The sequence below is a fragment of the Diadema antillarum genome, unplaced genomic scaffold, assembly GCF_040938485.1.
Source record: "Diadema antillarum isolate AM-2024a unplaced genomic scaffold, OU_Dant_1.0 seq00000180_RagTag, whole genome shotgun sequence".
NCBI lineage: Eukaryota > Metazoa > Echinodermata > Echinoidea > Diadematoida > Diadematidae > Diadema > Diadema antillarum.
The window spans coordinates 180,303-192,500 of record NW_027271247.1 but is presented as its reverse complement, the minus strand read 5'-3'; the positions used below and the strand labels follow the sequence as shown (position 1 = coordinate 192,500).

The window sequence follows — 12,198 nt, the reverse complement described above, 5'->3', positions numbered from 1 at the left end:
ATGAGAAGCTTCCAATTCACTTGCACACAAATCTTTGCTGGCTCTCCTTTTTAATGACATTATTTTGTTAGAGAAATGCGTCGTTTCATCATCATCATTCTCTAGTTACAATGACTAATCTAAGGAAATTATTCTTTTTTTCCGGGGGAAGGGCAAATAACACAAAATCATAATGCAAGTAAAACCAATGAGTATTGGATCCTTCAATATTGTTAATAAGAAATTTGTATTTTCTTTCACTGTTGTTTATCTTATTCATCACGGTCACTTTAACATGCATTGTTTCAAATGGCTTTGTACAGCGAAAACAAACATTGATGAATTAACCAGGAACCAGCTGCAAACCCTGTTGTGGAATTCACTTACATAATCGTGAATAGACTATTACCACTAAACCTGTATGAGCAAGAGCCATTCATTATGAGCTGATGCCATAACACGTCACTACAATGTATTATGTATGAATACATATACTGTAAAAATACATTTGCCATAATACTGTACGCAAATGGCACATTAATGGCACATTAATGTTCAATACATGACATGAATGTAACCCGTTACTATACCCAGTAAGGGAGCAAATGGTACAATTTTGTTTAATGCGGATGACGAAAAAACAAAACAAAAACAAGTTGCAAAGTTAACGAGTTTTATATAGCTGATCTGGATATGAAACGCGATCTTCCCATCGAGATACCGAGCTAGGTGTTTCTTTGTTTGTTTATTTGGTCACCTCGAGATCAATCAAAAACATATTTGCTGCAACGTCCACGTCTTGATAATGGCATTTGTTGGCACATCTTATGACATCCTGATTCGAACATTTCATACGACAAAGAATTCGCATGCCCCATAGATCTAATAAGCGGTCCAATATGCCGGTCGTGGGTTACATTCACTGTCCATAGTAAATAACATCATTACCAGGCTGTCAACTGCAACTGAAGGTTCACTGGCAGAAAATTAATGTTTACCCCGAATCGAGCTCAACCACTCTATATCGAGTGTTTTAATTGTGGGTGTTTTTTGTTTGTTTGTGATTTTGCTTGCATGTTTGGGATGATTTTGTGTGTGTGTGTGTGTGGTTTGTTTGTTTTTTGAGAATAAAATGAGTTTTCGTTGAGCCTGGCACCATCATAATGGGTGCTGTTCGTTATTCCGAAGGTTCGTTAATCCGAAGCACACAAATTTCCTATACCTAGAGGTTCGTTAATCCGAAAATGAAAAAGGGTTCGTTAATCCGCACATTTGTGGCGTTATTCTGAAGTTTCGTTAATCCGAAAATGAAACAGGATTCGCTATTCCGAAGGCTCGTTTATCCGAAAATGAAATAGGGTTCGTTATTCCGAAGGTTCATTAATCCGAAAATGAAATAGGGTTCGTTATTCCGAAGGTTCGTTGATCCGAAGTGATATAGGGTCCGTAACGAACCTTCTGAACAACGAGCTTTGTCTCATTTTCGGATTAACGAACCTTCGGAATAACGAACATTATTTCATTTTCAGATTAATGAACCTTCGGAATAACAAACCCTATTTCATTTTCGGATTAACGAACCTTCCGAATAACGAATCTTCGGAATAACGAACCTTCGGACCAAAGAACCTTCGAAATAACGAACCTTCGGAATAACGAGCTGTAACCCATCACAATACCCTGTATTATAACTTTGTAGTTGAATTTGCCAGAGTAGGTTGCACCTGTGGAATATGTAATTGACGGCCAATAAATCTATTCTTTGGCAAATCATACACCTATCATTTTCTCACACAATATCATAATTATATATACTCTGTCAATGTTTGGCATGTGATGATCATTGTTAATTTACGTCAACGTCAACCCAGAGAAAATGGCGGAAGAATTTTATCAGAAAGTGTTGGTTAAATAGCACATTTTCACACTTTGTATCGTAGGAACTAAGGTCTATACCCTTTCCGGTCTATAGAATCATTCATTGTGACGTGCACTTGACATTCCTGCGATTTTATGGTAAACACCATTATGACGTCATCAATTACTATTGACGGATATTCACTTAACCTGAAAGCAAATTGTGTTATATCACGTGATCAATAAATCCCTATTGACTGGATGAAATGATAGTTGAAAGTCACATATTATAGAAATGCTGCTGTATCTGATATCTCCAAGAAATCTAGCAACCATCAAAGTTAGATATGAAGCATACGTGAATGATTTGGAATAAAAAATGGAAATCTGCACACAATTCGCATCCCAACGTGGAACATGCGAAATCGAACTACACTGAAAATATCAGGAAGAATTGGAAAAGTGCAGACAAAAGACGAAAAAGGAAATGTACCCATAGCGAGAACTCAATCGCGTATACCCATCGACGTAGAGATTTATACATGTATTGATGATAACTGCATGTGGCTAATATCTGTGGCTAACTGTGGCTAATTTATGATAACTGTGGCTAATCGCCACGGCAACAGTAAAAGAGCAATGGTTAACAGGTTGTAGCTGTAGTCTAAATAACGTCTTATGATTGTTTTTTTTTTTAATGCTAAGTTATAATATTGACATCTATTGACCTTTGATTCCTTTTTCTTGGTTGATACATTCAGCTTTATTAATAAGCTAAAAGTGTATTATGACAGTTGACTGATCAAAACCTGTGACACACACACACAAAAAAAAATGTCGCATAGTCAGACTAGAGATACAACACGTACAGGTACTATAAACTATGCATGTTCCCCAATGGGTTATCGCTTTCCAAATTTCAAACACAACAATATTATGATCCAACATTTCTACAACTTTGAAGTCACGTTCTATACCGCAATAGACAATATCTGCAATTCTCGTATTCTCGTCGCCCCAGTACAACATAACGTTTGTAATATTATTATAACAACTTTATGACATTGCTACGTTATATACAGTACACGAAGTTGTGCATGAAGAAACATAGAAAATATAAAATGGACGGTAAACGTTATACATTCTCTAAAAACATCGTTTGGATGCTGAACAAAATATGCAGTCCAATTATGTTTTGAGGTACTACAGGAGAAAACATCTAACATTTTTACAGTAATATAATATAGGAATAGTGTAGTAAACATTATGTTCTATATATGCAGAAGGTAGTACAGAAATTGAAAGAATACGAAGTGGGAGAAGTAATGACGATGATAAAAGGAGTAGCATAGTAATATGAAGACAAGAATCCATTCATACACACAGACTATGGCAGTCGTAATTTCAGCGCAGATCAATCTTTTCTAAATTTCGTTTTATACATTCACTTTAATTTTAAGTTTCATACAATCATAGAAAAATATCTCATATCTCCGACACTCTGAACAAATCATAATAGCAAAATATATCAGAATACCAGGAAAGCGCGTCTGTAATGACACATAGAGACACAGAAAATGAAACAATAACAATAAGATGGAACCAAAGACTTCAAGTCCAATCGATAGATAGAATATTTCAGTGATCTTATTATACCCATGCATGCACTAACTATTTCAGGTAGGGAGACGTTCTATATTAACTGCAAGACAAACATTGGAGGAGATGCAGTATAATAATGACAAAAATTATTAGTATTTTTTGACCGACGTACACGTCAGTTACATGCAGTAATAAGAATACTAAGACCTATGTTTATCTTTATGTCTTCAACATTTGAAACATCTTTATAAACATAAGGAACACGTCTTTCACATTAATATGAATACGAAACAATTTAATGACTTCGGATGTGACACTTATTGTGCAACATTCATTTTGGAGAAAGTTGAAGTGCCATGCATGCTAAAGTTTTAACTGTTAAGGTCCTCGGCCTAGATTGGGATTGGGCGCTTAACAGACAGAACAGTGAAGTATTAAATTGAGACGACTAAGTAAAAAGAAAGTATTGTTTATTTACCAAACGTAGCCAACTCAGTGTAAATATTTCTCCCCCTAATGGCTCTCGTTATATATAGGCCTGCATTACGCCAGTACTGCCAGGAACCCATTACTATACCATGGACTCAAGAGGAACGGCATGAACGAAACATCTTGCTCTTTGATGCATTCCAATCCTGGAACCACTTGTTTAACCCTAATCAGGCTGGGGAGGGGGGGGGCGGAATCCGCCCCCCCCCCCCTCGACGTTTCGCGCAATATCTTCGCAGCGCGATAAGCTCCCGCCGCGATGTTTCATGACTTTTTTCTTTCAAGTATCGCGCAACTTTTGAGACCAAAATTGTTGCGCCCGCGCGTACCGTTTTGACGCGACGCCCGTTCGAAAAAAATTTGTCAACCCCAAAATTGCTCCAAAACGTGATTTTGTGTACAAATCCAATGCAAATTGTGTTTTTTCAATCAATTCACATAAAAGTTAATATCTTGACTTAGAATGGACGAAACTAATTTATTTTAGCATAATAAAGCTTCGAAAAATGTCTGTGACAAATTTTGGCCAAAAAAACAAAAAAAACAAAAGGTCGAAAACACAGAAATACATAAGAAATTCAAAAAACAATCAAATACATAAGAAATTAATTTCGATACAGATTTTTTTTTATCCTATGTCTCAGGGGAATGATACAAGAAACATTTTAAGAAAGAAATTAACTTAATTAGAGCATTAATAAGTGATTTAGAGCCCAAAACTGATTTTATGCATAAATTACAATAATTAATTAATATAAAATATAAGAAAAAATTTTCGGAGAAAGCAACCATACACTTTGATAGTATACGTCGCGGGCGTTGCGTGTGCCGATTTTCGGCGCGATCACGTGTTCCACAGGCGAGATCTGAAGGGGGGGGGGGGGGGGGGGGGGGTGGCCGGAATCCGCCCCCCCCCCCCCCCCCCCCCCCACCCCCCCCCAGATATAGCATAGCCAAAAAAAGCCCAGCCTGATTAGGGTTAAGAGTCCTGGGCGTTATCAACAGGGGCACAACACAACACTGGCACACTCTTGGAATTATGGAATGAACTTTGTAGCAATGGAATGGGGAACGATCAGCATAAAGGAATTTGATTTCCATGCAGTATAATGAATACATGTACTACCATAACTGTATGAATTCAGACTGCAGATTCCCAGTTCTCTTCTTCAGTCGTCACGTGATCGTTCGGCCGCGAGTCCGTCGCATTGGCGTCACTTGTGACTGTGCGTGGGTGTTCATCGCCTTCGGCAGCGTCTCCATGGCAGATCCTATCTTTCTGTCGCTGATGGCGTTCTTCCAGACGCTTCAGTTTGCCCAAGAAGAGGAGCGGGAATGCACCCAGGGTCACGACCGCGCCAAAAGAGTAAAAGGGGATGTCGAAACTGGCTGTGGCGTCAAAGATTGCTCCTGAAAAAGCGATACAGGTCAGTGTGCAAGAATCAAAGAGAATATTGAAAGAGCGGTTCAGACAGAGACAGACGGCGAAGTGAGTCCACCAGCAACAAAATAGTGCATCTACAATGTAGTTTTAATTTTCTTTTGTTTATTTGATGGGAGTGGGGATGAAGAAGCGACCATAGATACCACCCGCTTCTGCAATGTCTCTGTGAAGTTAATAGGATAATAACAACACTAAACATTATCAATTATGGTCGTTCTGGCAGCGTTGATAGCTGGGGTACTTATTATCAGCAGCAGGTCACGGTTATAAAAAAAAAAATGACCCAGAACTTAATGCCTCAATAATATAGGCCTACCCTATGAATAATTCTTCGAAAAAAATGTTCGGGTCTGCATAATTATTACTTGCGCGCGTGTGTTCTGGTCGTAACACCATTCCATCCTACACTACCCTACCCTTGATGGCTTACTCAGAGATGTACGCAAAAATTCGGCAAGTGACAGAAAACTCGGAAGTAAAGCCGTATTATCAATTTACATTTTACCCTGTATTTTGTGAACGAAAAGAAAAGAATCATGAATACGTTTTCTATCAATAATAAGAACAGAGGGATGAGAGAAAAAAAGAAAGAAAGAAAAAAAAAAAAAGCTCACCTGCTAACACCGGTCCAATCAGGCAGCCAGTTCCTGCGAACACCATGAGAACGCCAAACGCCCTTCCAAGCTTGTCGACCCCGACAACGTGCTTGACGATGACAGGACTGGTGCAAATGTTGATGCCGCTGAACAGCCCTACGGAGAAACCGACGACGACGAACCCACCGTAGGTGGAGGGCGCCCTCAACAGCATGACCGACACACCCCACCCAAAAACTGACAGGATGTAGATGGTGGTGATACGCATTAGACTCTTTCCAAGGACGACTCCGGAGACGATCTTCCCACCAAAGCTTCCGATCCCAAAAAATGACATGAGGAAGGACGCAGCCTGCTCGCTTATGCCCCGGTCGATCGCGCTGAGAACGAAACTGTTGACGACGGCGGAGAAGCTGATGCCGACGAAGAATATTACGATGACGATGAGGGTGAATCGGTAGTGGCGAAACAGGAATGAGAATCCAGTCGTGTTGCCGAATCTTTGCAATAAGCTGGGTTGACGAGCACTCGTCAGCTTTATGAATCCATTCTTATAACCTGAGCCCGATCCATATTCTTCATTGGCCTTTCTAATTTGATTGTGATTCTGCCCGATGTGATCCTGGCCGACAGCAGGCACCCCTTCACATTCCTCCGGGTCTGTACTTTGACACTGGCCATTATCAGCAAGCTCTTGGTCCCCATCGAATTGCGTGGATGCATTCTGGGTACCGTTCTGTTTCAACTGCATCCGCTCTTTCGGCTGAGCATCGGTCTTGGTTAGGAACCTGCCGACTGGACGGAGAAGCATTCCGCAGACGATAATGTTTCCCGCTAATCCCGCTAACACGAGGTAAGTTCCCCGCCACCCATACTGCGATGCCAGGTACTGAGTAAGAGGCGGGAGGGCGACTATCCCAACGGAGGACCCCCCGCTGGCCACACTCTGCGCGAAGCCATAATTGTCAGGGAAGTATTCCGCTAGACTGACTGTGCAAGCGTTTAGAGTTGAGCCGAACCCCGATCCTGTGAGTGAAGAAATAGTCCACTCGTTGAGTTACGTATTCCTTTACCTTGTACATAATCAACCATCTGTACGTGTATTTAAAACTATAGCACATCAAAATGCAATATTTCATACATGCAACAGACACGCTACACATGACAGCCTATAGGCAATGCGCGTCACAAAAAGACGACAGGTAAGGATTTTCATGGCGCACAATAACTGGCAACTAACAATTCTCAGATTTGAACATTAAACTCACGAGTACAGTTTCATTGAAAAGAATTGAATATTTTCTATTTTGTCGATGACCTTACACTAACAAAAAACTTTGAAAATGACATACATGTACATGTGTTTTTGTATCAAAACTCTTCACACATAATTTCATAATCATTGACAATAATGTACTCCCGTGCGAATATACGAATTGAAGCATGGTGAACAATACAGAGTTTTGGCAGTGTTTTGTTCTGAATCATTCAAAAGTGACCGATATTCAGGTATAAAATGAAAGTACATATTGTTCACATTCTCATCCAAGGCTTCTAAGTTCCTTATGCAGACACCACGGCTGAGATAGGCAAGTAGTCTAACGAGCGGCGCCGACAATTGTCAGGGTATATCGTCGCCTGAGGTATCAAAGGGCTTCCGTGGCTCAGACTGCTGAATGCTTTAGTAGGCCTATATATGCCGTCTTATAACGGTGAAATCAGTTTGTAAACGCCACGGGGAAACATACAGTGCATATTATGTTTGTGTCAAACAACCCAGACTCGGAAGAGGCAGAAAGACAACAAAGATCCGATTCGGTACCCCCCGCGTCAGGCGCGAGTGACCCGGTTCGAACTTGCATGATAATGGTCTGGGGGTGTGTCGGCAGCTATGGAGTTGGCGATCTTGTTGTAGACGGGAAGATGGATAGCACCAAATACAGGGAGATTCTGGACTCTCACTAGTTTCCCTCCATAGGAAACATTTTGATTTGTTTTATTTGGTGTGGTTTTTTTTTGTTTCTTTATTTTTTATTTCTTGACAACACCTGTTAATTTCTCAGTATGACAACGTAACGGCTCACAGGGCTGTCCAGACGGACCAGTCGATAGTATGACGAAAATGGCGTCAACAGGGTTCAGAGGCCGCCGCATCACTAAATGCTAAACTAATAGGAAATCTGTCGCGGAGTGACGTCAAGAGAGCAAGTCATCACCAAGGACCGACCAACCACAAGAAGTTTGTTCCACTCTATCTTCAGGGCCCGGAGCACATCACCAAAGAAAGACCATCCAGGGAGGATGGGTATCCAACAAAAAACTAAAACTTCATGAACTTTACATGACAAAAAAAAAATGTAATGTCTTTTGACATGTTAATAAAATATGCTTGGTGATTAAAAAAAAAATCACCCTCTGTGTACTGCATATGTCTATGTTGTAATACTTTGGGCATGGGAGTATGTACATAGTAATTAATAAACATCATTACATCATATCAAATTACCAGCGAGTAAACCAGACGTTATGTAGAGCATCAAGGGTGAGGGCGCTAGACTGCTGAGAAATATGCCTGTGAAGCTGGTGATACCTGCTGCGATCACGACTGGTCGACTCCCAAACCTGTGCACCGCTGCACCTGCGACGGCCCCTGCAGTAAATATACAGGAAATACGGAGCAGACCTGTACTACAAGAAAGCGATTGATTTTTCGTGGAAAGTAAGCAGTGCTGACGACATTATCAGTGTAACAAAACCAAAAGTCACAAATGTACTCCTTGCAGTTTTATTTTTATTCATAAGAAGTAAACTCAAATGTATTATGTACATTTGTACATTTTTATGTAATAAAGTGTACATACATGATGTATTTATGTAGTTATATGAGAAAAGAGAATTGTCACAGATAACAACCATATAAAGTCAGGATACATGTACTATTAAAAAAATCATACAGCTGTAGTTCAGTTATCAAAATTAGCTTTTTTGGCTCTAAAAGTGAAAATGTGTCGACCATTTTACTTTGAAAACATCTGTAAATTTTTTTTTATGCTTTCACTTATTTACTTGTAAATGCAATTAGCATTCATTAATTTCACAGGAGTAACAACAACAAAAAGATAGGGATTGAAGCAAAAAAAAACAAAACAACAACAACAACCAAACAACAACAACAACACGTTCTGATGCAAATAAGGTTGGGTATAAGAAATTTAATTTTGATTCAATATGACCACAATGACACCAGATTTATGATTAAATCGTCACAATCTCACGCGAAACAAAAAATCGTAGCGTCCGCCCAGAAGAAGGGCCTTATAGGGATTGCATGCTCTGAAACTTGCTATGGCAGGGCCCTATGAGGCTTGCATGCTCGACTAAAACTTGCTAGGGTCCTTCTGCCAGGCAGGCGGCATACGAATTTATGACTGGATATTATTGTTGGTTTTGATCTGAAAGACGTGAGAAGTGACTTTGATTGACCTTTTTCACCTTGTTTCCTGCAAAATAAAACGCAGTCTGACCTAAAGTATTATCTCGTGTAGGCCAATACATGACACATGTCCCTCTTCGAGAGATCTAATATCGTACTGCGGGCTTTTGCGGGAAGGCGGTAGTTATACTCGCCTAGTACCTCTCGACTGAACCATCTATAAACCCTTTGTTAATATGCAACCACACAAAACAAAATGCAAGACAAGCTCTATCTGGTTACCTGGGTTACCTTCCTGGATGTTCACCCACCTGCTAAGTGGTAGCACACAAGCTGGAGGCTCAGTACTAAGCTCAGCTCGGCCGTGCTGGCGTCAAATTGCTCCTTCCAGTGGACAAGGAAGACACCCCCGCTGTTAGGGATGCCGTCCATAAAGACGTAGCACACGTGGACTCCAGTCAACACGATCCATCGCCACGTGGTGAGCGGAAAACTGTGATAAGGTGGTCTCTTCCTATCCGAACCGCTGCTGGTAGCTGCATCGTCCGACTCGGCAACGCGATACTTCCGGTTCCTGGTCATTGCTTCAGTCACATCAAAGATGGTGTTCAAGGGTGTTTACTTCCTGTATAGGAAACATTAAAGATGCAGAAATGATAATATTATTTCAAAGTTATCCCTCCCCTTTGCGTTATTGTATTTTGTCTATCAAAACCTTTTATGCCGCGAAGGAAGCTCATTTGTGTCTTTCCTCCTCCTCCTCCTCCTCCTCGGATGCTAACAGCACTGATGCAATGTTAGATCTATACTGTGGGTGTTGATAGTTCCCGAGTTCTGAGAAGATTAGGCAAGACGGGACGAACCCGCGGGAGGTCCACTGGATGTCCACATCACTCCTTTTCATCGAGTTACATGCCTCGTTGATACTGTCTGAGCGACTGTAGGCCTATTGCTTATCACCTGATGAGACAAACCAAGACGGGCCGACATCATTAAATTTGCCTGGTTTCTTGTGTGCATGTGGGGTGAAGCATCTCGATAAATTTGCACCCTGTTCTTTGCAAGAAAATAAAGTATTGGATCTGATACCTATACATGCCACTGCATGCGTGAGTCGAAACTCTCTCACACCGGGTCCTCAAATCATTGTCCTCTCCGAGGGGCAGAGCAGTGTTTTGCCGCCTTATACAAGGAGGAGACGGAATGTTTACATCCAACATTGCTTAACTATTAACTCATTGCAATGGGAATCGAATCCGAGCTCTTTGATTGCAAGGTATGGATAGACACGCTATCAACTGAGCGATCCCGGTCACGCTTTTTCAATCATCCGTGACTGAGCCATAATCATTAAACCTTTATTACAAGATTAATTATAAGGCGCTGGTCAGTGGGTGATTTTTGACGTGATGATGCTGGCAGTTTGTTCATTCCTTGATACCGCTGTTGCTGAAAATACTTCATAAGAATTGACTGAATTTCCCCTACAAAACTTGTAAGAGAGAAGACCTGGCCTCGTACAGTGGCAATTTAACATTAACATTAAGTAGTAGTGCCCAATACAACATCGCACCGTGCCAAGCAATGCACCGAAATGATTTTCAAAAAATCCCAAATGACATCGTGATACTACTTCTGCACACTACGATATCTTTTTGGTCACAGCACTCGTAATTCATGGAAGACACTACAATGACTTTGTTATGAATATTATCATCTCTTTCCTTCGCGAAAAGGAAGCTTGGAGAGTATGATTATAACATATTTTTATATGATAATTATCATCTGTGGACAACACTATAAATATAACACATTCTATGCACACATGGTGAGCATGTATGCATTATTGCACACACGTGATATTGTTGAGGAAAATTATATTGCACTGTTCCACACGGTATTCCTCGTTCCTGAATTCTCTCACAATTCGCTCGCATGCCATGAAAAGAGGGGTGAGAGGTCATACGACAGCACGGAGCGTACATATCATTTCAAATTACCCCGAAACGCGGAAAAAAAGGGTTCAAGTGCATGAGGTTCGTCAAGGAGTCTATATCACTGCATGCATGCATCATACACCGCTTTGGCACTGCCAGCTACAGTCTCCCTTGGGTATGACAAGAAATAGCGAAACCTGAAAGATGAAGACTAGAGACAATATTTACAAGTACTAGGGCAATCTAACGTTAACGTAAAATGGAAACCTAATGGTAGCGCTCTGTTTCAATCGATATCATTATATTAAAGGTATTGAGATCATTATACTATTGTATTTTTTCTCTATATAGAATGGTTAAATACAGGCCTTTGTAGGAATAGGCCTACACTTGGTCATGATAACAGTATGTCAGGTTTTGCTATTGCTCTCCCTCACACTTTCTATCAGACTGATTAGAATATTTAGTGCCATGTGGGATAATGTGATGTCATATAGTACAGCAAAGAAGGTTTGTGAGTTGAACAGACACCATGCAATGCTATTGCGTTGTTGAGAATATTTCGTATTTTGTGTATGTGATTTTGAACGTGCATAGGCCTATCTATCATAATCATCATGGTGTCAATAAGGTAAAGCTTTATTACCACGATTTTTTGAATGGAGCTTTGCAAATTGTAGAATACCAAGAAAAAAAATGAGATGCCTTTAGAAACAAACATATCTGATTCACTCTTATTTAGATAAGGAGCTAACAATGTTTACTGCACAGACCAACATGAGCAGAGGCGATTCGATTGTATTGATATTAAAGTGGACACTGGGATAAGTATACAACAGACATATTATACTGTATTTGTTT

General features: G+C 40.4%; 1 protein-coding gene across 1 annotated transcript; it reads right to left on the bottom strand.

The window, feature by feature from the left end:
* Positions 1-5,068: 5,068 nt before the first annotated feature.
* Positions 5,069-9,982, bottom strand: LOC139728451 (monocarboxylate transporter 9-like). The gene is made up of 4 exons (XM_071639392.1): positions 9,712-9,982; positions 8,474-8,617; positions 5,986-6,993; positions 5,069-5,337 (listed from the first exon to the last, which is right to left on the bottom strand). The coding sequence occupies exons 1-4, from the start codon at positions 9,980-9,982 to the stop codon at positions 5,069-5,071; spliced, it is 1,692 nt and encodes a 563-aa protein (XP_071495493.1).
* Positions 9,983-12,198: the final 2,216 nt, after the last annotated feature.

Coding starts and splice junctions, on each gene's coding strand:
- LOC139728451 (XM_071639392.1), bottom strand. CDS start 9,982: ATGACCAGGAACCGGAAGTATCGCGTTGCCGAGTCGGACGATGCAGCT. Junction 6,994..8,473: donor AACGTCTGGTTTACTCGCTG/GTAATTTGATAT, acceptor CTTCACTCACAG/GATCGGGGTTCGGCTCAACT. Junction 5,338..5,985: donor GATTGGACCGGTGTTAGCAG/GTGAGCTTTTTT, acceptor TCGCTTTTTCAG/GAGCAATCTTTGACGCCACA.